Source organism: Syngnathus typhle, linkage group LG3, assembly GCF_033458585.1.
Source record: "Syngnathus typhle isolate RoL2023-S1 ecotype Sweden linkage group LG3, RoL_Styp_1.0, whole genome shotgun sequence".
Lineage (NCBI taxonomy): Eukaryota > Metazoa > Chordata > Actinopteri > Syngnathiformes > Syngnathidae > Syngnathus > Syngnathus typhle.
This window is the reverse complement of record NC_083740.1, coordinates 18,459,411-18,483,104: the sequence shown is the minus strand read 5'-3', so window position 1 is coordinate 18,483,104 and position 23,694 is coordinate 18,459,411. Positions and strand designations below refer to the sequence as shown.

The 23,694-nt window shown below is 42.2% G+C and overlaps 1 protein-coding gene across 1 annotated transcript in view; it reads right to left on the bottom strand.

Moving 5' to 3' along the window:
* The window catches only part of maml3 (mastermind-like transcriptional coactivator 3), a 104,601-nt gene that overhangs the window by 34,579 nt on the left and 46,328 nt on the right, over window positions 1-23,694 (bottom strand). Inside the window, exons 2-3 of the mRNA XM_061274526.1 lie at window positions 16,247-16,984; window positions 9,266-10,198 (exon numbers count right to left, since the gene is read on the bottom strand). Coding sequence (XP_061130510.1) covers window positions 9,266-10,198; window positions 16,247-16,984 — 1,671 coding nt within the window. The remainder of the gene's footprint in view (window positions 1-9,265; window positions 10,199-16,246; window positions 16,985-23,694) is intronic.

The following is a 23,694-nucleotide window of genomic DNA, read 5'->3' as shown; positions in this document are numbered from 1 at the left end:
CCCACGACACTGATGATCAATGCTGTGAAATCGGAACTCTGGTTGGAAAGTGAATTATCTTTGCTTCACCGGTGATGATGTCTCACTGCTCTGTTTGTTTGATCAACTTTGTGGATGGAATTAGTGTGACAGCAAATCTTTATTGGTATGGGTTTGTGTGTTTAATTGTCTCCATCCCCTTCATGGTTTGTCCACTGAAATCGCTATATGCGTAATGTTACCAAACCCGCAAAACGTGATAAATTGCCGGATTATGCACATTCTCTTCGATAATAGAATTCTAAGGTTGATTTAAGGTTTCCAAGTTTATGATGACTAGCTAACAATAAGAAGGTAGTAGTTTCTAAAGCAAGGTAAATCACTTCACATGAAATAACTTGCTTGGGTTACGAGTGATCATAACACTAGCTATTTTTAAAAATCTCTACAATGCGATCAGAGTTCGGATTAGAATTATGATCAGATGTATTGTTTACACAAATAATAGTAATCCGATTAGGACTTGCGTGTTCATGCATGCTTTGACATGCGCAGTTCAGTTTGGGCAGATTGGAGGCGAAACAAAATATCGCTCCATCCATTCCTAATTTAAACATTAGCGTTATTTCGCATATTTTTCACATTGACAATGCAGCTTCTGGTAATAACCAATTGTGTATAGTGACATCACGGTAGAGCACGTTTGTTTTGAAATGTCGGAATAAGTGTTTCCATGCGCGCCGATCGAATTATCAATCAATATAAACCACCCCTCTCATTCGGAATAAAATCTTGATGGGAATGGGCTTGATTCAATCAGAATATTCTGAATGGGGTGTGTACATGACGTATTTTTATCCCAATGAGGCTTTTAATTTGAATAAATGTGTCCATATAAACATTGGTACTGAAGCTAAGAAACCTACAGCATTGATGCCACTCAGGATGATTACTGACCCAGTGTACCATTAAGGTATGTGATTGTGTTCGCTGTGATGGGTCACATACGGAAGACAAACTGATTTAAGTGTGCCGTGGCAATCAAAGACTTCTCTAATCTTGAACTACACACTAAAACCTAATGACTCACAGCCTTTTGCAGCTGCAAACTAAACAAAAGGCTTGGTAAAAAGCCCCACCAAAAGAAACCTAACTTATATCGGATGTTCTAATCAGGACAGGGGCTCTCCAGGACTGGACTTGGAAACATCTCATATGTACAGTATGTACTGTATGTAATTATGTATGTACTCTATGCACAGTGCTCTCAACAATTATGGGCACCCCTAATTGAGATGTGTAAAAGCCTGAAAGTAAGTTCTGCGTACTGAAGCGTACAATCATGAAAAGTATAGAAATGGTTCATCGGACACATCATCAGTCCCTAAACCTAAACCCTTTGAAAATATGTGGAGTTGGTTTCTCACTGTCAGATATTTTAGTAACCAATTGTTTTTCTTGGCTGGTTGGTATATATTATTTAGTGATTAAAAAGCAACAAAGCAACGTCTAAGCAATATCACACACAAAGGACTGAGGGTCATTGTTTTCAAAAGTAAAAGCAGGTGTTTGCAAATGCCTTATTTTGATCAAACGCAAAGAAAACGTCTGCTTTCATGGAGGACTGTAGAATCAGAAAATGAATACTTTTGAGATCTTAACTCAGACGAAATGCATGCTTTTTGTAGTGATTGTTACTTATCCATTATTTCCACTGTACTTTTTTCAAGGAACACTTTTTATGAGACAAAAGTAGGTTGTTTTCATGAATTTTGTCAGTTTTTGCTTTATTCTGTCATTTGAGTCAGTATCAAGTACAATAATGTTGGATGAGGGTCCTTTAAGAGTGGATTATCGGTTTCAAATATATTTGAGGTCAATTGTGTCCGTCTATTCTGTGTGCCTGCAACACCACCCCCTTGCACATCTCTTGTATTATCCTCCATTCCCTTGAGCGCTGTATTGGTGGTCTTGGGGTTTGAGATGGGAGGGCTGCCACGAGAATGCGCAGACTGCGACTCGGAGACACAAGTGGGTAAACAGTATAATTCCGGTGTCTGCTCTTGGGCAAGTTCACATTATGTGCTAGACTAACCAGTCGTGTGTACGTATGTGTGTGCTTGTTAGCATCTGAGTGAGCAGATGGGGAGGATGGGGTAAATTTAAGGGACGAGGGCAGGGTCACATCTGTGTCTTCTCTCATGTATGCCTTTGTGCGTGTGTGGTGCCCACATTTGGTACCATCAACACAAACAAGATGATTACTGATTAGTGACACGGCACACAATTACATAAAAATCAAATGTCTGACCGCCCACATTTCTTCAGCCATCAGTTTTTCTGTGAAATCTACTATCGACATCTCTTGATTTGGTTAATTCGCAACCAAAATCCAATTAGTTAAACACTGATAGTATTAGTGAGAGTGTCAGTGCCTTCAGCATTAAAGTCCTCAAATAGTGGAGCATTTAAACAGAGACAAGCTGTCGCGTGTATGCACACACACAGAAGCAACCCCTGTCTACCCTCATCTTGGAGCTGCCATTGATTTGGGCTGTAAGGTGCCTTGGGCAATGGTTTCCACAGCAACCGGCAGCTGAGGAAGGCAGCCAAAGTTTGAGCTGGTGTGAGGGAAGTGTCTGGATGATGTTTGTGTGTGCGGGCTATTTGTGAGTATGTACACGAGCAACCAAACATGAATATTTTTTGAGTGTTTGTGTGTGTGTGTGTGTCTGTGAGAGGTACTGGCAGGGGGACAGCAGTCTGTTTAGTATGCAGCCTTCTGACTGCATCTGCCTTCCTACCTTTCTTTGGCTCACAGGATTCAAGAAAGAGAAAAGAAAGAAAGAAAGATCCATCCATCCATCCATCCATCCATCCATCCATCCATCCATCCATCCATCCATCCATCCATCCATCCATCCATCCATCCATCCATCTATCCATCCATCCATCCATCCATCCATCCATCCATCCAACCCCCACCTACATACCTACCGACCCATCCTTACTTCAACTTAATCGTTGATGTGTGTGTGTGTGTGTGGGGGGATGCTTATACTGCTTATACTGCTTATACTGCTATATGCAGAAAAACAATGCAAAGGTTATCTACACCTCAGATGGGACAACCAACTAGCCTCTAATCTCAGAAACAACCCCAACATTACAGATATGCATTTTATCTAACGAAATCATAAATTTTCTATAAACACGTAGACAGCAACAACACTATTGAGTCAAAGCGATGTGGTGCAGTACCAGCAGCTTCCTCTAAGCACAGTGTTTAAAGAGGCGAAGAGGGAAGGCTGCAGGGAGAATGATGAGAGAAGAGATATAAAGAAAAAAGTAGACACTAAAAGCACAGAGAAAGCAGTTTGTCGTGTGTGCCTCTTCACAGGAAGCATCTCAGCAGAGTGAGGGAGAGCAAATACACGCGAGAACACAGCCCCCCCATTAGCCCTCTCCCTTTCCACAAGTACACCCCCCATCTTCAGAGACTCACAAGGGATCTGAGAGCAGCTCAGCTCAAGCCCTGACACGTGTGCCTGAGAGAGGGGAGGAGTTAGAAAGTGAGCAGTATTCAATGTATGTGTGTGCATGTGTGTGCTTGTGAGAGCGATAGAGTGTGTGACCGAGTGAGCAGACGATCTGTGAGCGTGAGGGAGTGCGATATTGCTCTCTCGCCACGTGGGGAGAGAGCCAGTCTTTTTCACCTTCCCCTTATTCCTTCTTTCTATCTTAGACCTTTGACTTCTAAGTTTACTATAATCTAGTACACCTATAACTCTATTTAATAAAATAAATAAAAAAATCAGCAGTTAAAAAATTTTGCTAGATTTCCTTCAGCGATAAGGTGATTGTATCACAGCAAGAATAAAGGAAGAAAAAAAAAGTAACAAATATGTGCATGTATACCACATTGAAAGCAGTTGTATTGATAGTGAAAGTTGAAAGTAAAATGTGTATCTTCTTTTTTTTTTTTTTTTAACCAATATTAAAGGCCTTTTTAGCATCAGTTGTAGACAATCTGGTCACTACAAAATAAAATATTTTTCAGCCTTGTCTAATAAATAAACCAAATTCTTTTTAGCATTTGTGCGGTGGCCCACGGCCCGGTCCTGGTCCACAGCCCATTAGTTGGGGTCCACTGTGCGAGACAATTATAACTTTAAATTGTAAATAATTGTATATTTATAATTGTAAATATTCGAATATCTGTGTCATGTCTGCATTCTATGAGAAAGCTGAATTCTTAAAAGCCGTGACAGTAGGGGACAAGACATTCATTTGCTTCCAGATATTCCCACCAACACATTCCTTATAAATGTAATTGATCCAAGTTGGTCTCAAATTTGCTCACAAGCTTTTTTTGTTTATTTCACTGTCAAGTTGAGAGATAAAATAAAATATATAAAATCATATCAACTCATGTATTGGCTAGGTCTTGGCATTTGAGTCCCCATGTGGGAAACGGCAGCTGCTTTTCCTTGAGAGCTTGTGCACGTCAGGCTTTTCCGCACAACTGGTTGGAGAATGAGATGAAAAGAAGGGCAGAGACAATGATCAGAGTGGAATTACCTGAGGATAGCAAGAGGGGTGGAGAGAGTACGCAGCAGGAAGGACTTCACAAGTGTGCGCATGCATGTGGGCGTTTTCACAGCCTGTTTATTGTTGATGGTGTGTGTACGTGAACGTGGGGGCTGGTGTCGTGACTCATGGGGTTATTAGCACCGGCTCAAGCTTCTTCATGTACCCTAGTCGGTGTGTGACACCGACATTTCCTACATGCATCACAATATGCATTGACTTACTAACATACAAAAATGATCAAACTTGCTTCAGTTTAACATTGCGTTTTTCTTTTGGGGCCGAAGCGTTGTCAGTCCATCTTGCATCCTGTTCTAATTATGACGCAGATTAGAGCCAGAGATCCACGCAATGTTTTCATATTACAATACTGCACATGCACTAAACATATACTGTACATCATGCTGTACACCTCAGCCTTTTTTCCGAATCATACACATAGATGCCTGGACTGTGTGAACACACTGAAAGTATCACATCAAACACATACAACCATGCCAACATCTACCACAGGAACATGCCTGTGACTTTTCTTTGCCGAGAACGTTACCGTCGTGGCAACCTCGGCAACTGCCATAAATTAACGCACAGCATTATCTGAGGAGCAACAATTAAAGCTTGACTAATAAGCTTTTGAGGAGCACTGCTGATGTTTCCCTAACAGTTAGCCTGAAAACAATTAGTGATGTTTGAGCTTCATTTGTGAAATACATGCACGCACACACACACACACACACACACACACACACACACGCACGCAGACACACACACACACAGGTACACACACGCGTCTTCTTCTTTCTTCAGGTCCATGAAAATACGCATGCGGCATCCGGAAAAAATAGAAACCCAACGAAAACCTTGCGTAGCTTCGCATACAGCGACGCTCCGCAATGCAACTGCACCTGACTTGACACACATGCTCCAATGCTTTCTTTCCCTTGTAGCGTCCGAACGGAGGCCTTAAGGCAGGGGTGTCAAACACATTTTTCTCGCCGGCCGCATTGTAGTCATAGGTTCTTTCGGAGGGCCATTGTGACTGTCAACCCAAATAAATGTATGAGCACCTCATATTATATACAGTAAAAGCTACAAAACAAACTGACATATAACTCGTTTTCAAATCAGACGAGTAAAAACTGGTCAAATATTAAAAAAAAAAGATATTATTAAAAGTGAAGACAATTTGCAATTCTAGTAATGACACACAAATTTGATGCACAATTTGTCTTCGCGGGCCACATAAAATGATGTGGCGGGCCCTATCTGGCCCCCGGGCCTTGAGTTTGACACCTGTGCCTTAATGCATTCGTTTGTTCCGCAGTCATTGTGAATTAGGTGTAATGTAAAAAGCACACAGCACTTGACAAATGCTGTGTGCTTGTTGTTGCAGCACTTGTTGTTCGCTGGTACTTAAACTTACACATTTTTTTGGGCAGTCCTGATAATCAGAAAGGATTTTCCAAGGTCTAACTACCAAACCCTATAGCGCAACGTTGAACTGGAAGTATTGAAGATGTCAACTTTGCTTACCAAAAGTTTCGCCTCAATTGAATGCATATCGTTCATTGGGTTGTTACTTTTCACCCAACAGTGAACACAAGAAGTGCTGGAGGCAAAAAGGAAATGAGCAATTTTGTTGCTTGTTGCATGTGGTTTAACCATAAACTGTAATATGAAAATGACTTGCCAAACCTTTTTTATACCTGCATCAATTATTTGCCCGTGGCAATTTAGATGTGAAAAAAATCGCAATCTACCCCCTGGTGGCTAGTTTCAGCAAAAGCCATAACGCCTACTCCAACAGATGTGTGTGCTTGTTGCATTGTTGAAGGGTCATATTACATGGTTAAATCATTATCAAATATTTGATGTCAAGCAAGCAGCTCTAACTAATAAGGAACCTGCAGACAGAATCAGAATAGTATAGAAGTAAAATAAAGTAATTGAAATTTGTGGGACAATTAGACTCCAGTGTACTAATTACATGTACCGTAATTTTCGGACTATAAATCGCGTTTTTTTTTCATAGTTTGGGTGGGGGGGGGGGGGGGTGATTTATAATGAGGAGCGACTTATATGTGAATTTTTTCAAAAATTTTCCCAAAAAAAAAAAAAAAGTGGAACCGCGACGTAGCAAGGGATTACTGTAATTTGAATTTCAAGTGACGTCAGCAGCGTGGCGCGGTGTGGCGTGGCGGTTGTTTACAAAAAAGACAAAGATTGATCACGGGATGACGAAGATGACGAAGGGCTCCACGTACTACATGCTACTACGGCATTGTTTCTAAGTGACACGGAGGATGAAGAGTTTGAAGGATTTAAGGATTTGGAGTGACACAGAAGGTTTGAAAAACTATTATGGCTTTTACGCCCGCCCGGTCCTACTCTACGGAGCTCTCTTTCACCTCCGTGGATAGAAGTCGGGGGCCGGCGCTCGGCCGGGTGGCTGTCCAGGGACGGTGGATGGGGCTCGGTCATGGCCTTTACGCACGCCCGGTCCTATTCTATTTCTCTTCCACCTCCGTGGCTGGAAGTCCACGCCGCCACACGCCTGGAAGTTTGTTTTGTTAAATAAAGAGCCGTTTACCAAACCTACGTCTTTCCTTGTACTTTGTTAATGCTACAATATAATTATATACTAGATCTGTGGAATAACGACGAGGCTGACGTGAGGGCGCACGCGCGGCGTTGTTGACAAAGGATGAGGAATTTGATCGATGGATTTAATGATTTAGAGTGCACAGATGGTTTGATAATATTATTGCTTATATAATAGTTATTTGATATCTAATTTATATATCGTTATATGGGCCTGTGGAATATTTTGAAGTGCAAGCGCCGTCAGCGGCGCGCACCCATTGTTGACAAAGGACGATCGATGGATTTAATGAATTGGAGTGACACAGATGGATTTATAAACATGTTATTTATGTAATAGTTTTTTTTTAATAACTCTGAATGTTACGTCAGGCCCGTTCTCAGCTCTTCGTTTGTGTTTATGTCACGTTAGCATACCTATCGTTTCGCCTGTTGTTGCTCGTTCATGTCTGTTCTTGGTGTTGGATTTTGTCGAATAAATTTCCCCCCAAAATGCGACTTCTACTCCGGAGCGACTTATATGTTTTTTTTCACGTTATTGTGCATTTGATGGCTAATGCGACCTATATTCCGGAGCGACTTTTAGTCAGAAAATTACGGTAAGTGCCTCTACAGTATCTACGATTTCGCCCTCATTTTGTTTAAAGCAAAAGGACACTAGCCGATATTGTCCACAGTATATAGTCCAATACAATCCCATAAGATGCAAGAAGAATATAGGAATATTTTGCATTCACGAAGTTCCATTTTGCATTGCTCACTTATTTTTCCCTTCAGAGCTGGTTGCTCCTTTTTCATATTCACTATATTCACAAAACAATAAATCTCTTGCTTCCTGTGCTTGCTTCTCTGCAAATTTCTCTCTACCCGTGCTTTTGCAGTCTCCAGTTCTCCTCTGCTCACTCAAATAAATCTCTCAAACCCCTCTCGGCCACCCATCGAAATCTACGAAACACACACAAACACATATGGGCACATTCGCACGCAGGCAAACACACAACCCTCTAGGCAACAGCCACAAAGGCCCCATATTAATAAATCTGCTCTTTTATTGGTGCTGAGTGTCTCTGGCAGGAGGGTAAGGGGGGTGGGGTGGGTGACGATGAGGAGGAGGAGGAGGAGACTCAGAGATCAGCACAGGGGTGACTAACTAGTCATATCATGAACGTAACAGAAGATGTGTTTGTGTAAGAAGGAAACACAAAGAAGGAAAGAGCATGCATACGCACATTCTATTCACAATACAACAGCACTGACATAATTAGCATTAAACACACCATGAAAAGAACCACTTGGACCTTTATCTGGTGTCGCAGTTTGATAAAAAAATAAATAAAAAAAAAATAAAAGGTAGGTCTACCCACAGTATTTCTTCTCCAATGGATTATTCAAGACACCTGACATCTGGCTGAACCAGTGAAGCATTCTGAATATGGTCATGTTGGTCACCAGGCTCTGGAATCCAACTGCCTGAGGTGGGCTTTTGGTAATGACATCGGCAAGCTTGGCTTAGTGGACCAATCTCAGCCATCAGTCAGCCGTGACAGATTGGGGGTATGAGCGAAGGAGCTGTTTGGCTTGCTGTTAGTGTGTGTGTGTGTGTGTGTGTTTGTGCGTGTGCACATGTGTGTGTTTAAGGGCATGCGTTTGTGTGTTGTGTGGGCGGAGGCGATGGGGCTATCAGTGGTGGTCGCGTTGCAGAGGCATCAATATGCTCTCGACAGGCCATTTTCCTATTCCCTAGCCCTGGCTTGTTGCTGGGGTAACTACCGCCATTTTACCTTCACTGGCCTCACCACTGAAAGTCTTTAAAACAATTGGATGTCTGCCTGTTTAAATGACCTCTACCTCCAGAGCACCTTCTGTATTTGTCAAGAAACGATTGTTCATATAAACCTTTGGTTGACAGCCATCATCCTGCACATGGACCAACTAAGCTCGAGCGTACGAGCAACTAAAGGATTACTTGTTCTCATTCCAGGGTCAGATCAAAGCAAGAAATGTGGCCGTAGTGCTGACAAGCCTCCGGCACTAATTCAATGTCAACTCCTCACCAGCACTAATGATCATGGAGAGCATTAAACAATTAACTTACCTGTCCATGAGGCTGCATGTTGTTGTAGGGGATGTTCTGGTTCAACACTTTCTGCTTCATCAACAACATTCTCTTCTGCTCCTCACTCAGATGGGCTGTTTGGCCCGGAATAGGCCCTTGGGTTTGTCCTGGCCCGGCGCCTTGGCCTCCACCGGCCATGTAAGGAGGCATCATAGGGTTCTTGACCTGGCTGCTGCCTCCCATGGGTGGGGTCATCCTGTGATCAACCCCACTGCCGCTGAAGTGACTCAGTGGCTTGGTGTTGTTATATGACAAAATGGCAGCTGTTTGCTGCTGCTGCTGTTGCTGCTGTTGTTGTTTGGTCAGGGTGTTCTGGGCGATACTGTTCTGCTGTTGCTGGCCCATCAAGCTCATGTGATTGTGAGGGAGGTAGTTGTTCATAGGAGCTTTGGGCCCGTTGTTGGGGGCCATTCCAGCCACTAGAGGGGCCTGCGCTGTGTTAAAGGCTTGCGGTGGATACATCATGGGGCTATTGGGTTTATCTTGGTTAAAGGGTCCAGCATTGTAGGGACTGGTTGGTGGACCTGCTGGTGACCAGTTTGCTGCTTGTTGCTGCTGTTGCTTCTGTTGCAACAATTTAGCACGCTGCTGGGCAGCCATTGCTTTTAGTTGCTCTGCATGGGAAAGTTCAGGTGTTACTGGTCCTACTGGCTGACCTGGAGCGACCCCAGGTCCTGTTTGTCCAGTGCTTGTTTGACTAACACCTGGGCCAGGGTTCATCATGTAGCCATTGCCAGGCCGTGAAACCGCTTGCGTCTGAGCCTGGGTCGGGGTCTGAGGAGAGCGAGCCACGCAGTTATGTAACGGGGACCCTGACGCCATCGCAACGGCAGGCGACTGCTGCAAAGGTTGCTGAGGAGGTGTTCCGTTGGCAGTCGTCGCAAACTGCGGGCCTGATGATGATGGTCGAACCTGAGAAGAATTCACAAAAAAAATAACAGCGATGCCATGTTGATGTCATATTGATGTTGATGTAGCTCTAAATGTAGGTCAGAATACACAAAAGTAGGTACAGTATACAATTATAAAAAAGTAGAATCATCAAGCATATTTTGTTGATGTGATACTGTTGCATATCTACTTTTGCACCTTCCCTGTATGTAAACTCAATCATCCAGTAAAACACATGGGAATTTATATTGCTGCACGTAATAATTACTGTAATTTCCATTGTCAAATGTTCCATTGGGACCAAATAACTTATTAACCCTTCCATAACGGTGTGGCAGGGGTACTATCTTAAAAGCCCCTTTTTACAAAACATGTAACCGTCACAGAGGCGTGTAAGATATGAGTTTAATTTGTTTCGTGATTACGCTTGTAACCCAAACATTCTCTTTTCTCAAATCATCTTTCCTTATTGAAATTAACGGTAAATGCCATTGTTTCAGTCTATGTGCCAGTCATTCAACCATAGAAAGCAAACATTTTCATTTGTGCTTTTTCAAAAGGACAAATACCACACAAATCAGCACCAACAAATCTGAAACCATGGTTCTCAGTCGGAAAAGGATGGACAGCCCTGCCATGTCTGCCATCTAGTGATTGATGCTGGTATTACAACTTGCAATTTAAATGCCGTAAAGCCCAGGTTATGCCTTTGGAATGAATTGGGGGATATTTTCCCTTTACTTAAAATATTCTAGAAGAAAACATTGCTAAACCTCCAATCAACATTTTCCACAAAAAACACAAAGACAAAGAAAAAAAAATCAAATTGCGCAGAGCCATCGGTATTCAGGGGTCCACTGTAGTAGAAGAAACATGTTTATTACCTGCCCACCAAAATAAATAAAATATATATATATATTTTTTTAAGTGGTCTTTAGCTATATGATGCTGCTGTTACTTCTGACTTCTGTGCGACTTGGACAGCTGACACTACGCTTCAGCGCCGTTATGTGTTGGTGCACTTTGACTGCATTTTTTCCCAAAGTACCGCTAGTTGGAAATTATGGTATCATGTCATTTTTGCACGATAAAATTCATGGTATAGAACTGGGCCCGGTACTTAGTGCATCACTACATCAGACCACGACATCATTTTTCAGTTTGCAACAGTCCGTCTCAGATGAGAGGGCCTTGAGAAATCGGCAGTGTTTCTGTATGTTGTTGATATTTGGCTTTTGCTTTGCATAGTTGAGTTTTAACTTGCATTTGTAGATACGACAAACGTATCATCTTGGCTCAGTCCCTGAATTCGCCCCCCCAAAAAACCTATTACCGTAATTTTCGGACTATAAGTCACACCGGAGTATAAGTCGCACCAGCTATAAAATGCCCAAAAAAGTGAAAAAAAAACATATATATGTATACAAGTCGTCCTGAGTATAAGTCGCCCCCCCACCCAAACGATGAAAAACACCGTGACTGATAGTCCGAAAATTACGGTAAGTCATAGTTTGAGCATTATATACATATATATAATATATATATATATATATATATATATATATATATATATATATATATATATATATATATATATATATATATATCTTGCCTTTTTAGTGTAGTCGATTAAATAAAGGTTGAAAAGAATTTGTACAACTTGTGTCTGTACACAAAGTACAAAAGTAAAAAAAAACAGAGACAGCTCTAACGGAAAAAGGTACGCACATGTAAACTTAAGATTTCTTTACTCATTGAAATGAAAAGTGATAATTATGTAGGGGTCATTCTGGAAGTCCAACTGTCAAATGTAAGATGCACTCTGTTGACTGCGTACAGCTTCGGCAACTTCTGACGTGTTTTCATGTTGGTATTGGGTATTTTGGTTCCAATGTTTGGACAATCTTGTTAAGCCATGGGTTTTCCGCAACACTGTATGGTTGGTTGGAAGTTCTCGCGTATGAACACAGTCATTCGATTCAATTTCATTTGACTGACGATTCAGAGAATTGGGTGAATCGATATTGAATTGTGGGGGGAAATTGCTCCCTCGATTTTGAATTGCAAGAAGTATTGCAATGCACTGATGAATCGAGTTCTTTTTACCCACCCCTATTTCTTGGTGATGGTTTTGTACACAAAACATCCCAACAGCTTGTATCCTGCTTTTAAAAGAGGGCGTTGGTCACCATACACCGTGTGCACCATTATTGGGCAAGTGAGCATTTTGACCATATTATCATTTTTATGCGTATTTTCCAATTTCAGGTTGTTTAAACTTGAAGGCGTATTGGTTTTAAGCATATCAAATGAAGTGTATTTGTGTAACGAGGGAGGGTGCGGCCTAAGGAGGTCAACACCCTATATCAGGTGTGCATAATTATCCGGCAGCGTCTTTTCTTTAGGCAACATGGGCCAAAAAACAGATTTAACTGATTCTGAAAAGTCAAAAATTGTGAAAAGTCTTTCAAAGGGATGCAGCACTCTTGAAATTGCCAAGATATTGCGGCGTGATCACCGAACCATCAAACGTTTTGGTGCATAAAGTCAACAGGGTCACAAGAAACGTGTTGAGAAGAAAAGACGTAAATTAACTGCCAAAGATTTGAGAAGAATCAAACGTGAAGCCACCAGGAACCCGTTATCCTCCAGTGCTGTCATATTCCAGAACTGCAACCTACCTGGAGTGTCCAGAAATACAAGGTGTTCTGTGCTCAGAGACATGTCCAAGGTAAGAAAAGATGAAACACGACCACCACTAATCAATAGACACAAGTTGAAACGTCAAGACTGGGCTAAGAAATATCTCAAGACAGACTTTTCAAAGGTTTTATGGACTGGTGAGATACGAGTGACTCTTGACGGACCAGATGGATGGGCCCGTGCCTGGATCAGTGTCGGGCCCAGAGCTTCACTTCGACTCAGACTCCAGCAAGGTGAAGGTGGAGTACTGGCATGAGCTGGTATTATTAAGGATGAGCTAGTTGGACCTTTTCAGATTGAAGATAGACTCAAACTCAACTCCCAAACCTACTGCCAGTTTTTAGAAGACACTTTTTTTCAAGCAGTGGTACAGGAAAAAGTCAGCATTTTTCAAGAAGACCATGGTTTTTATGCAGGACAATGCTCCAGAGCATGCATCGAGGCACTCCACTGCATGGCTCGCCAACAAAGACCTTAGAGATGAAAGAATGATGACATGGCCCCCCTCCTCACCTGACCTAAACCCTATTGAGAACTTGTGGGCCCTTCTCAAACAGGAGATTTACAGTGGAGGAAGAGAGTACACCTCTCTGAACAGTGTCTGGGAGGCTGTGGTTGCTGCAGCATGGAAAGTTGATTGTTATCAGATCAAGTAACTGACAGACTCCATGAATGCAAGGTTTGTGGCTGTCATTGAAAAGAAGGGTGGCTATGTTGGTCACTGATTTTCTTTTTTTCCTTTTTTTTTTGAAATGTCAATTTGTAAATTTTGAGTTGTTTGATTATTACTCTCACTTAAACATGAAAATAAACAAGTGATGTGGGTACTTCTGTACACTAAAGGTTGCCTAATAATTGTGCACGCACAGATTTTCTCCGTAGAAAGCCAAAACCTCAGTTTTACTTTATGAAATAATCAGATTGAAGTTTATTAATAGGGGTGTAAATCGCGGGTTTTGTCACGATACGATATAATATCGATATAAAGAACGACGATACGATATTTGCCGATATCTTAAAGCCTGCTGCGATTCATTCACGATATATCGCGATATAGTGCTCTACGATCGATATTTTTTTTTTTTAGTAAAAAATATATAACAATATCCTGATTTATAACAATTCATACGCAAAATCAACAAGGTACTGCAAACTCTTTATTTAGGAAATTACAAGAGTATTGTAGTATACAAATTGCTTACTTTAACACTGAACTTTGATGTCGTGTTTTTTCTTTAAATGTGCGGCGAGATTTGTGCTCCCTGAATATTTGATCACCGCATGGCAGGATTTACAAACTGCACGTGTCTTGGTCGTTGAGCCATCTTTTCTTTGGAATCCAAAGTGCTTCCAAACGAATGACTTGAAGCCTAAAGGGGAGCAAATTTCCTCGTCTTTTTGGACACTAGCCATAGCACCAGCCCAGGAGCCGCGGACTAGTTGTCCCCTCCCCTTTCACGTGCGTGCTCTGCTCACAACACAACAACGCCGGAAAGAGGAAGCAAGCAACAATGAACTGGATTTCAAAATAAAGTCGCGTCTAATGTCCGAGGTCAAACACGGCGATATAAATCGATGTTTACCTTTAGCATCGATACCAATAAATCGTAGAGCATTATATCGATTAATCGATGTGTATCGATGTATCGTTACACCCCTATTTATTAACATTCTGGATTGACTCCGGTCACTGTAGTTGTTCAATTATAAAATTAGTCCTCAAAAATACAAATTCCTAATAATTGTGCACACGTTGTAGAGCATTTGGGAAAGCAACCCAAACACAAAATTAAGTGTGAAGTGCCGGAATTGAAAGTGCTAGTGGCGGAGGCAAACAATTTTGAGGACAAGCATAAAAATCCCGCAGTTTTGGGGTAAACTCACCCCAAGTGTGTGGAAATTGAATATATGTACCGGATTTTCTGCACCATAAAACGCACCGGATTATAAACCTTCAATGAATGGCCCATTTTAGAACTTTGTCCATGTATAAGGCGCACCGGATTATAAGGCGCACCTTCAATGAATGGATGAATTTTAGAACTTTGTCCATATATAAGATATATACATTTGGCCCGGGGGCCGGACTTTGGACACGCCTGTTGTAGTGGCTCAATATTGGTCCATATATAAAGGCGCACCTGATAATAAGGCGCACTGTCGGCTTTTGAGAAAATTGGAGGTTTTTAGATGCACCTTATAGTGCGGAAAATACAGTATATGTGTTCATCCTGCATAAAATTGCATTCAGAACTTGGGACAGTAAGGCCAAAAAACCGTTCTGGGACAGGCAACCACTAATAGAGATCTGGAAGTTGATGAAAAAAAAAAGAGGAAACCCCATAGAAGCTGAGCAACAGAGTGGCCCAATGAGAGGACAAAAGAAGGGCCAGGCATTCTACGGTCAACCAAAAGTAGAACCAAAGTGTAGCACTGGCGTTTGGATGGGCGGCTCCTCCTGGTAAGGAGTCGCTGTCCTGCGGTGGGGATGTCACGAGCGAGCACACCAGCGCCGCCTGCTTCCCCATTCACTTGAGAGTGAGGCTGAGACACTGTCCTTTGCATTGAAGTGAGATGTGAATTCACTTGTACAGTATGTTGGCGGAAAAATGCAGATTTTATCACTGCTTTTTATTGTTCATACTTGGCCTGTTTTCGTGACTAACCTGCCAGCGTGGCTGAGTAAAGAAATGCACGCAGGATCATATGACCACTTTGATGTTCAGCGCTTGATTGTCACAAGCTTCAGAAATGACCCAGATGCATGGAAACGCACCACTGGAAGGTTTGTCATTATTTGCATGGCCTAGCTCCATTTAGTGACTGGCTCCAAGTCAGTCCTTAGAAGCTCAGAAGTTGCATTATGTTGGGATAATTTCTGTTGGCAGTTCCAAAATGTTTACTTGAGCAGAAACATTTTCCCGACTGCCGCTCATTTTGTCTGTGCAATGGTGAAACCGCTTTGTGCTGGGTTTACCCCGGTATCTGACCCAAATCATTCATTCATTCATCCATCCATCCATCCATCCATCCATCCATCCATCCATCCATCCATCCATCCATCCATCCATCCATCCATCCATCCATCCATCCATCCTCCCCACCGCTTATCCTCCAGTGAAAATTGTCTCAGGTTTAACAAATAACATCACGTGTGCCAAATTGATCTCAATGAAGATAAACCTCCGACAACACACAAAATGCATGTTTATGTATGTGCAAACCCGAAGTGGTTAATCGCAATTCTAACTGTTACCGGCTTAGAAACAAAACACTGTTGGCTGTTGGTTCACACTGACCGAACTGAATTACTATTTTGGAAACATAACGATGGATTCACTTTCCCTTGAACTTTGTGGTACTGACCTGTGGTGAGCCCATAGGCACCTGTGGACCACCCTGCGGAGGCTGAGCAGGGGGAGGAAGGGATGTCGGTGGCACGGCGCCCCCTACAGGTGCTGTCGTATTCGCACCCGTTTCCTGTGGGCCTGGAGTCTGATTGTTTGCCGGTCGACTAAAATCGCCCTCTTTTTTGTCTTCAAAGTCTTCATTGAAGAGGTCGTGCATGTCATCCTCCGGAACTGTGTTGGCCAACTCATCGATCAGCTCCTGCCACTCTTGATCATTGAGGTTAATGTCAGAGAATAGCTTGTTCTGATTAGACAGTGATTGGGGATCCGAAGACTCTATTCCACCTCCGTCATCCAGCGGTTCCTGTTTCAGGTCTTTGAGGAGGCTGAAGCTGTCCTCCAAGTCAAGTGAGCCATTCATCTTCATGTCTGAAAGATGACTGCCACCGTTCTTCCCCAGCTCATCTGCTGGCCGCCCGACATGATTACCGTTGCTGTTTGTGCTGTTTCCAGTGGAAGTGTTGGGACTGCTAAGTAAGGGCTTGATATCTAATTGGTGGTGCAGTGGAGAAATTGGTGGAAGGTTGTTGTTATTATTGTTCGGAAAACCTGTTAGTGAGTCTAAGCCACCAGAGGCCTCCTTTCGTAATCGCTTGCTAGTCGGAGAGTAGCTGCCACCATCGCAGATGCCATTCTGGTCTCCATTGAGGGGCGATCTTGCGCTGTCCAGTTTCCTTTTCACCGTCTCCTGGAGCTGACAAAACATGAAAAAAATGATAAGTAACTTGAAAAGCTAACCACCTCCACCAAGGATTCACACTCACATTCACATCTATGGATTCCTCAATTATGCTAAGAAGTATTTTGTTTTGTAATAGGAGCAAACAGGGGTAACCAGACAAACTCCATGTTAGCATGTGCAAACAAACACCACACACGCATGTTTCCAAAATAAGTCAAACTGTAAGGCGGCTGTGCGAACCACTTATCCCACCTGTCAAAATTTGTGATTTCAGTTTTGAATACAACAGCTGATATTTGAAACTACCTGCATTTAGTGTCATTTATCACACTCACATTCAGTTCTTTCTATTTCATCAAGAGAGAACTTGTGATTGAAGAGGCGGTGAAGAGGGCTGTGTGGGTCTTTCACCGCTGACAATCAGCCTAATTATTTCCATGGTATTAGACTTATCTATGTATATATTCAAGAAGTATTGATATTGAAAACTAAAAAAAGCACGTGAGGCTTGATCTCGTTGTGTCGTAGTAAGAGGAACATCTCAGGTAAACGCATCAGCTAGTGAACACCCAACAAAGCGTGAGCATGTGTAAAATCCTTCACTCAATGGCTTTAAATAATTGAAGTCTCCAACACACAGACTTTGATTTTGCAAGCAAATATGGTTGTTTGGGTGTTCGTGAAGCAATAGAAGTGTGAGGGGTGTGTTCCAAGATTTCCTTAAATGCCTGTGACTGATGTTGATAATAACAGACTTGATTTTCAAAGCCCACCTATAAAAACTGCCATAATTATTCCGCTAGCGTGAGGGACGGCACCCACCCACACAGAAAAATGCAAGCAAGGACGCACAGGGTTTCTGTATATGCACCCAGTAACAAAAAAAATAAAATAAAAAATAGACTACTGAACTTCAGCTCTGCTTAGAACTTTTCGATCCACATGCTATCTTGCCCGCACAAATGTGAGTGTAAGAAATGTACGCATTTTAAATGTGGAACAGGATACAAAATGTTGATGGAAATCGATCTGTAAAGTCACACAGACTTCAAATTAGTCATTAAATCTGAATTAATTTAAATTAAATTATTAATTTAATTATCAATTAATTAAATATTAATTTCATTTTAATTAGTCATTATTCAAACCCACATGAGATGTTCAGCGCTTATTGGTAGACTCAAGCAAGGATGCCTCTAGAAGTGTTTTTGCTTTTTCTTTGTCTTTTTAGTGCCGGTTTAAAAGAAAGAAAGTACCTCAACATGGGGTGTAAAGAGAACATGAATTTGAGAAATGAAGAGGACTAAGGTGACGTAAACTGACTCACATTCAAAGCAATGAACTTTTTTTTTCAAACCTTTGGGACATAATGGAAAAAAAGGGAAATGTGTGAGACTCATTAATCTTCTTAACCGCTTATCCTCACAAGTGTCTTTTTATTTTTAACATTATACTATATTTTTATTGTTACACCTTTATGACACCAACTATGTCAAAATGTCGCTTAAAAATTGATTTAGACACATTGGATTAATGTGCCGTAGTCGGTAGTTCGACTATCTAAGTTCAACCATGTTGTTTCCTAATTAGTATATCCATAATTGACAGTAATACACATCTCTTGAACAGCAAATGAAGCTAAAATCCATTGTCATTCTCATAACTATTCACTCAACAGTAAATAGCATGAAAAAGACCTGGGTGGAGAGGAATGAGCAAACATGTGAGCAACAAGTGAAGAAAAGACCAACTAATCAAGGTATTAGAAGTCGTTCAACCAAGCTGGATACTTGGCTACATCTGACAAATAAAGGCAAAATGAAACGACAGGAGGATTTAAGACACAAATGGCAGTCGAGAGAAGAAGTAGCAGTGTGCCCCTCCTTTGACATAATCACCTGGTGACTCTTTTACTTGCTGCCAGAGAGAGAATGACAAAAACAGACAAAAGTGTTTGTAAAGGGTTTACATGCACAAGGAAGAAGGGATTTATTTCTCAGGATGGTGGTCTTCTTCCTTCAAGTGGAAATGTTATAAGAACACAAAGATGAGTGAAGAGAGAGGGCAGGGGAGAAAGGAACAGCGAGCCAAATGACAGCAGGGAGCAGACGCTGAGAGGGTGATCAGAGACAGAGAGGAAACACAGAGATGGAACCACTAAGGTGCTGTTGTTATAGCAACTGCTGCTTCTGCTCTGCTGCCTTTGTGTGCTCCATCCTACTTCCTCCTCCTCCTTTTGCCACCCGGCTCTTCCTTCTACCTCTCCATCTCCCCTACTCCCTTAGACTTGCTCCATCTTGCCACACTGTAATTATTGTATTCTTCTGGTGTAATATTTATAAAACATGTCATTTACCATTTTATTTCACACCAAGACCTCACTCTTCACTATCAAGACAGTGTACTAAAGAATTCAAATGTGTAATCAACCTGCATACTCAAATTCTGAACTTTTTTGGTAGGGGTGCAATCCTTGCTTTTCGAGGTAAATGCTCAAACAGTGGTGAAAGTAATAAGAAGGACGCATTTATAATAGGTGTCAATTATACATGGATTTTGACGATTCGTGGACTGGTACATGATTACCATGTGCTATGTGTGGCTTCAATTAATCCATTTTGTCTATTTGCTATCTACTTTCCACTCACCCCATCACCACTTCACTATGCCAGCCAGCCACTCCCACCTCATTACAGCATACAGGTGCTCCAGACCAGCAATGGAGCTACTATTTGAGCTTCTTCTGTGCACTTTCTCATTGCCAGATTGTTCTTCACACTTCCATGCAAAATTCTCCAGAACGATTCCTTGGACTGCTCTGCCATTGTGAACCCTCTCTGCGTCTGACCTCATCGTTCACCTCAGGCTTCAGTCTCTGAGCATGAATTCTGCTTAACTTCTTCCTCCTTTTTGTCTTGCCTGTCTATGTGGGTGGTTGGCTGTGATGACATCCCAGTGTGAGTCTTGCTCCCTGTTGATTCCTAAGGGTTGAGACTTTTCCCTGTATAGACCCCCAAATATTGATAAATATCAACATGAACACAGTCCACATAGTCCAGCATAGAAGTGATTAAGTGATATTGAGATACTTAACCTGGATTTATACTCTGTGCCCTGAGCTGTCACCTTATCATGGTGGTGGTGGTGTTGAGGGGTGCCCTAATGATTCTAAGGGGCAAGTTGTCTAGGGTTGTACCCCCACAGCACCCATGGCAAACAGGCTCTAGGTGAGAAACCCCAACCCATGAAATAGAATGGCTTTGGAAAACAATTTCCTTTGTCAGGACACAGGTCACCAGGGGCCCCCCTTTGGAGACTGGCCCGGAGAAAAGGCTTGATGGCAAGCACCCAGTGTCCGGCCCTCCACCCATGGGGCACAGGCTGAAGAGATAATGTGTGTGTTTCTCTGACTACCTCACGCAGCCGAGGATATCGAAGATGTCCAGTTTGGTGGGCTATTACGTCTCGGATTTCTGCAGATGGTATGGTTCTGTTACCTTCATCAAAACATGATCTGCAATTCGCTTGGAGCGATTCATTGCCAGGTATGAAATGGCTGGGATAAGAGTCACTAGCTCCAAGTGTGAGGTCAAGGTCTTCAGGCAGAAAAGGGTGGAGTGCCTGCTCCAGGTTGGGAGAGATCCTGCCCCAGGAAGAGCAGTTAAGTATCTTTGGGTCCTGGTTACAAGCAGGGAAAGAATGAGGCGGGGTGAAGAAGATTAGAGCAATTTCTGCAGTGTTGTGGACTCTCGACTGACGCTTTCAATTTACCGGTTGATCTACATCCCCAACCTTAACGATGTTCACAAGCTTAGCCATTACAAACTAATTTAGGATGGAGGGTGTTTGAGGCATCAGTTTTTCGCCGATTTTCAGTGTTCATGGCAGAGCTCATTCCTTTTCCTAAGGGAATAGCGAAGGTTCACTGTAAAACCTATAAAAATATGATCGCTTAAAAGTCTCCATTCTATTTTATGTTATTCGATAAAAAGTTGGGGATTTTACAATATGTCACACACACAGAGGCGGGGTAGCCACCCTTGACGCTAATTGCCATATAATGAGTAATTAGAGGGTCAGGATCTTGGTCAAGGACACTTTAACTAAGTCTGTGAAGGAGCCAGGGCTTGAACCAACAGGTGAACACGTAAATGCAAACACACAGGCACATATGCAAACAAAATCACATACCCACAGCTCGCTAGCAGTGAATTTTGTACAAGAAATATTTGATACCGCAGCACGGTGGTGCACTGGTTAGCACTTAGCATGTCCGCCTCGCAGTTTGCAGGGTGTGGGTTTGATTCCACCTCCGGCCCTCCATGTGTGGAGTTTGCATGTTCTCCCCATGCCTGCGTGGGTTTTCTCCAGGCACTCTGGTTTCCTCCCACATCCCAAAAATCATGCTTGGTAGGCCGATTGAGCTCTCCAAATTGCCCGTAGGTGATAATGGGAGTACGGATGGTTGCTCGTCTCTGTGTGCCCTGTGATTGGACGGCAACCAGTTCAGGACCACCTACTGCCCGATGACTGCTGGGGTAGACTCCCGCACGTCCGTGACCCCAAGACTATCTACAAATTCCGATTTGTGTGATACACACACGCATGCTAGAGGAGAGATCTGGGCATCTTGTTATACCTCAGTCAATGTTCAAATCCAACTTTAAACTAGAGCTCATATTAGTAAGCATGGTAGCTTGGGGCGCAATATGTTTGAGCCATTTTGGAGTTAGTTGTCATGTAGTATAAAAAAGAATTGGCCAATGAAAAATGCACCCCTGGCAAATCTGTCTACATGTGCCAGAAATGCCATTTGGATGATGAGTCGGACTAGTGAGGAAATTCATTTGTAACAAATAAAAACATCCATACGAAAAGAACTGGAAAAAAATACTCAAAAGAAAGAGTTGGGCAGGGTTGTGGGTGAACGAGGAGGCTAAAAAGGGAGGATTTTAAAGAAGCTGTCCTTCCGCACAAGGACAGCAGTACAAATACACATCAACAAACATCCATCCTGTTGAAGTGTCCTTGAGCAAGCCACCGAAACTCGTGCCTTGCCTTGATTGCGACTGAAAGACCTTGACATTATGAAGCTGGTCATTGTCAGAAGGAAAAAATTTTACTACGATATAGAAGTTGTAGGCTATTTTGTGGAGCCCAAGACTGAAAAAGCCTCATTTGTACTTTCATTTGTGAAGGCAGCACACTCATCACCAGTTGCACTACAATTATTGTGGTAGAACCGTGTATGTGGTGCATGTAGCAGATTGCTATCAGCTACAAGTCACGTAAAATTTGACGTAAACTAGGCACTAAATTGAGCATATAAGACATGCCGCATACATTTGGTGTCCAATTTCTTAGCCCTCAACAGACAATAAAACATTTCTTTTAAGATGGAACCATGACCCATGAAATTCAAACTGGCAGTTTGAGTAATCGGTTGTATGAAATATCTTCTTCCATCTATCTTTTTCTCATCAAAACCAGATGTACATTAAAGGAGCAATCCAATTCTATCCACTCAGGAGTGCTATCAAGCGGCTTCTTGCCAACACTTTTGAAGAGGAACTTGGTGTGGTGAATATCTGTGCTATGTGAGAGCTGTAAGAGTGGTGCTCAGTCCAAAAGAAGGGGGCTGAATTTGTAAGGGAAGACCAAGGGTTGGATGTGACAAAGTGGTGAAGCACCTTCAAGTATTATTTTTTGGGGTGCCCTTATTCGCAGACTATTTGCAATGTATTACTAGATGGTTCCTCTATCAGAACGCAATCATCAGTATGGCCTGAAGACAAAAACAAAGCAAGTGGGAGAAAAGGACAGAAAACAGCGTGTGACAAGAGGAAAGTAGAAACAAAAGAAAATGTTGGCTGCAATCTGATCGTTCGTTCGTTCGTTCGTGAGTGAGTGAGTGAGTGAGTGAGTGAGTGAGTGAGTGAGTGACAAAATGCCTGCTGTACTGTACAAACTCCTGATTAAAATGTTTGCATATGTCAAACCAATCCACAGGTACCTTAAACTTGACTAATTTTCTCCATTTTCAGCAGTAAAAAGTTAATATATTGTCCAAGTATACTCAGGGCTCAGGTAACAACCAAATACGGCTCAGCTTGCGAACATCACATGAGCCGTAATTGGTTGTTACCTGATCACTGAGCACGTGATGTCTTTTTCAGTTGACACCAAATGGAAAAATGTGTTTTTAAATGTGTTAATTGTACATGAAAAAGAATGGCTATTAAATTTATTATAGACCAAATATTAACGTTTTACTGCTGAACATTGCTATATTGGTGAAGTAACCCTTTTAATAAAAAATCCATTCTTCTATCAAAATGTGAAGAAGAATTGCAGCACACTTAACCAATTGTTACACTTCGGTTGAAACTTGTCAGTTTTGGGTGGTGGTTCTCACCTCTGTAATGACTACTTTTCCAAAAAGTGACAAGCAACAAATCCAGGAACCCTTTGATGGAGACTTCTGGGGATTCTGAGACTCGCTCCGGAGCACGCAACATTCCAGAATCACGCTTGTGCAAAGCCACCACTAGTTAAAGTCGAACAATGTGCTCCCTGCAAAATGAGTGCCCCCTAAAGGGTTGATTGCATTCTCTCTTATATAGGCACAGCGTCATCAATAAGGCGCTAGTTAGGCATTGTCAATTATTGTCATGGATCTTCACACATCGCCAAGTTCAAGGCCTCCAGGACCCCGCACCAAA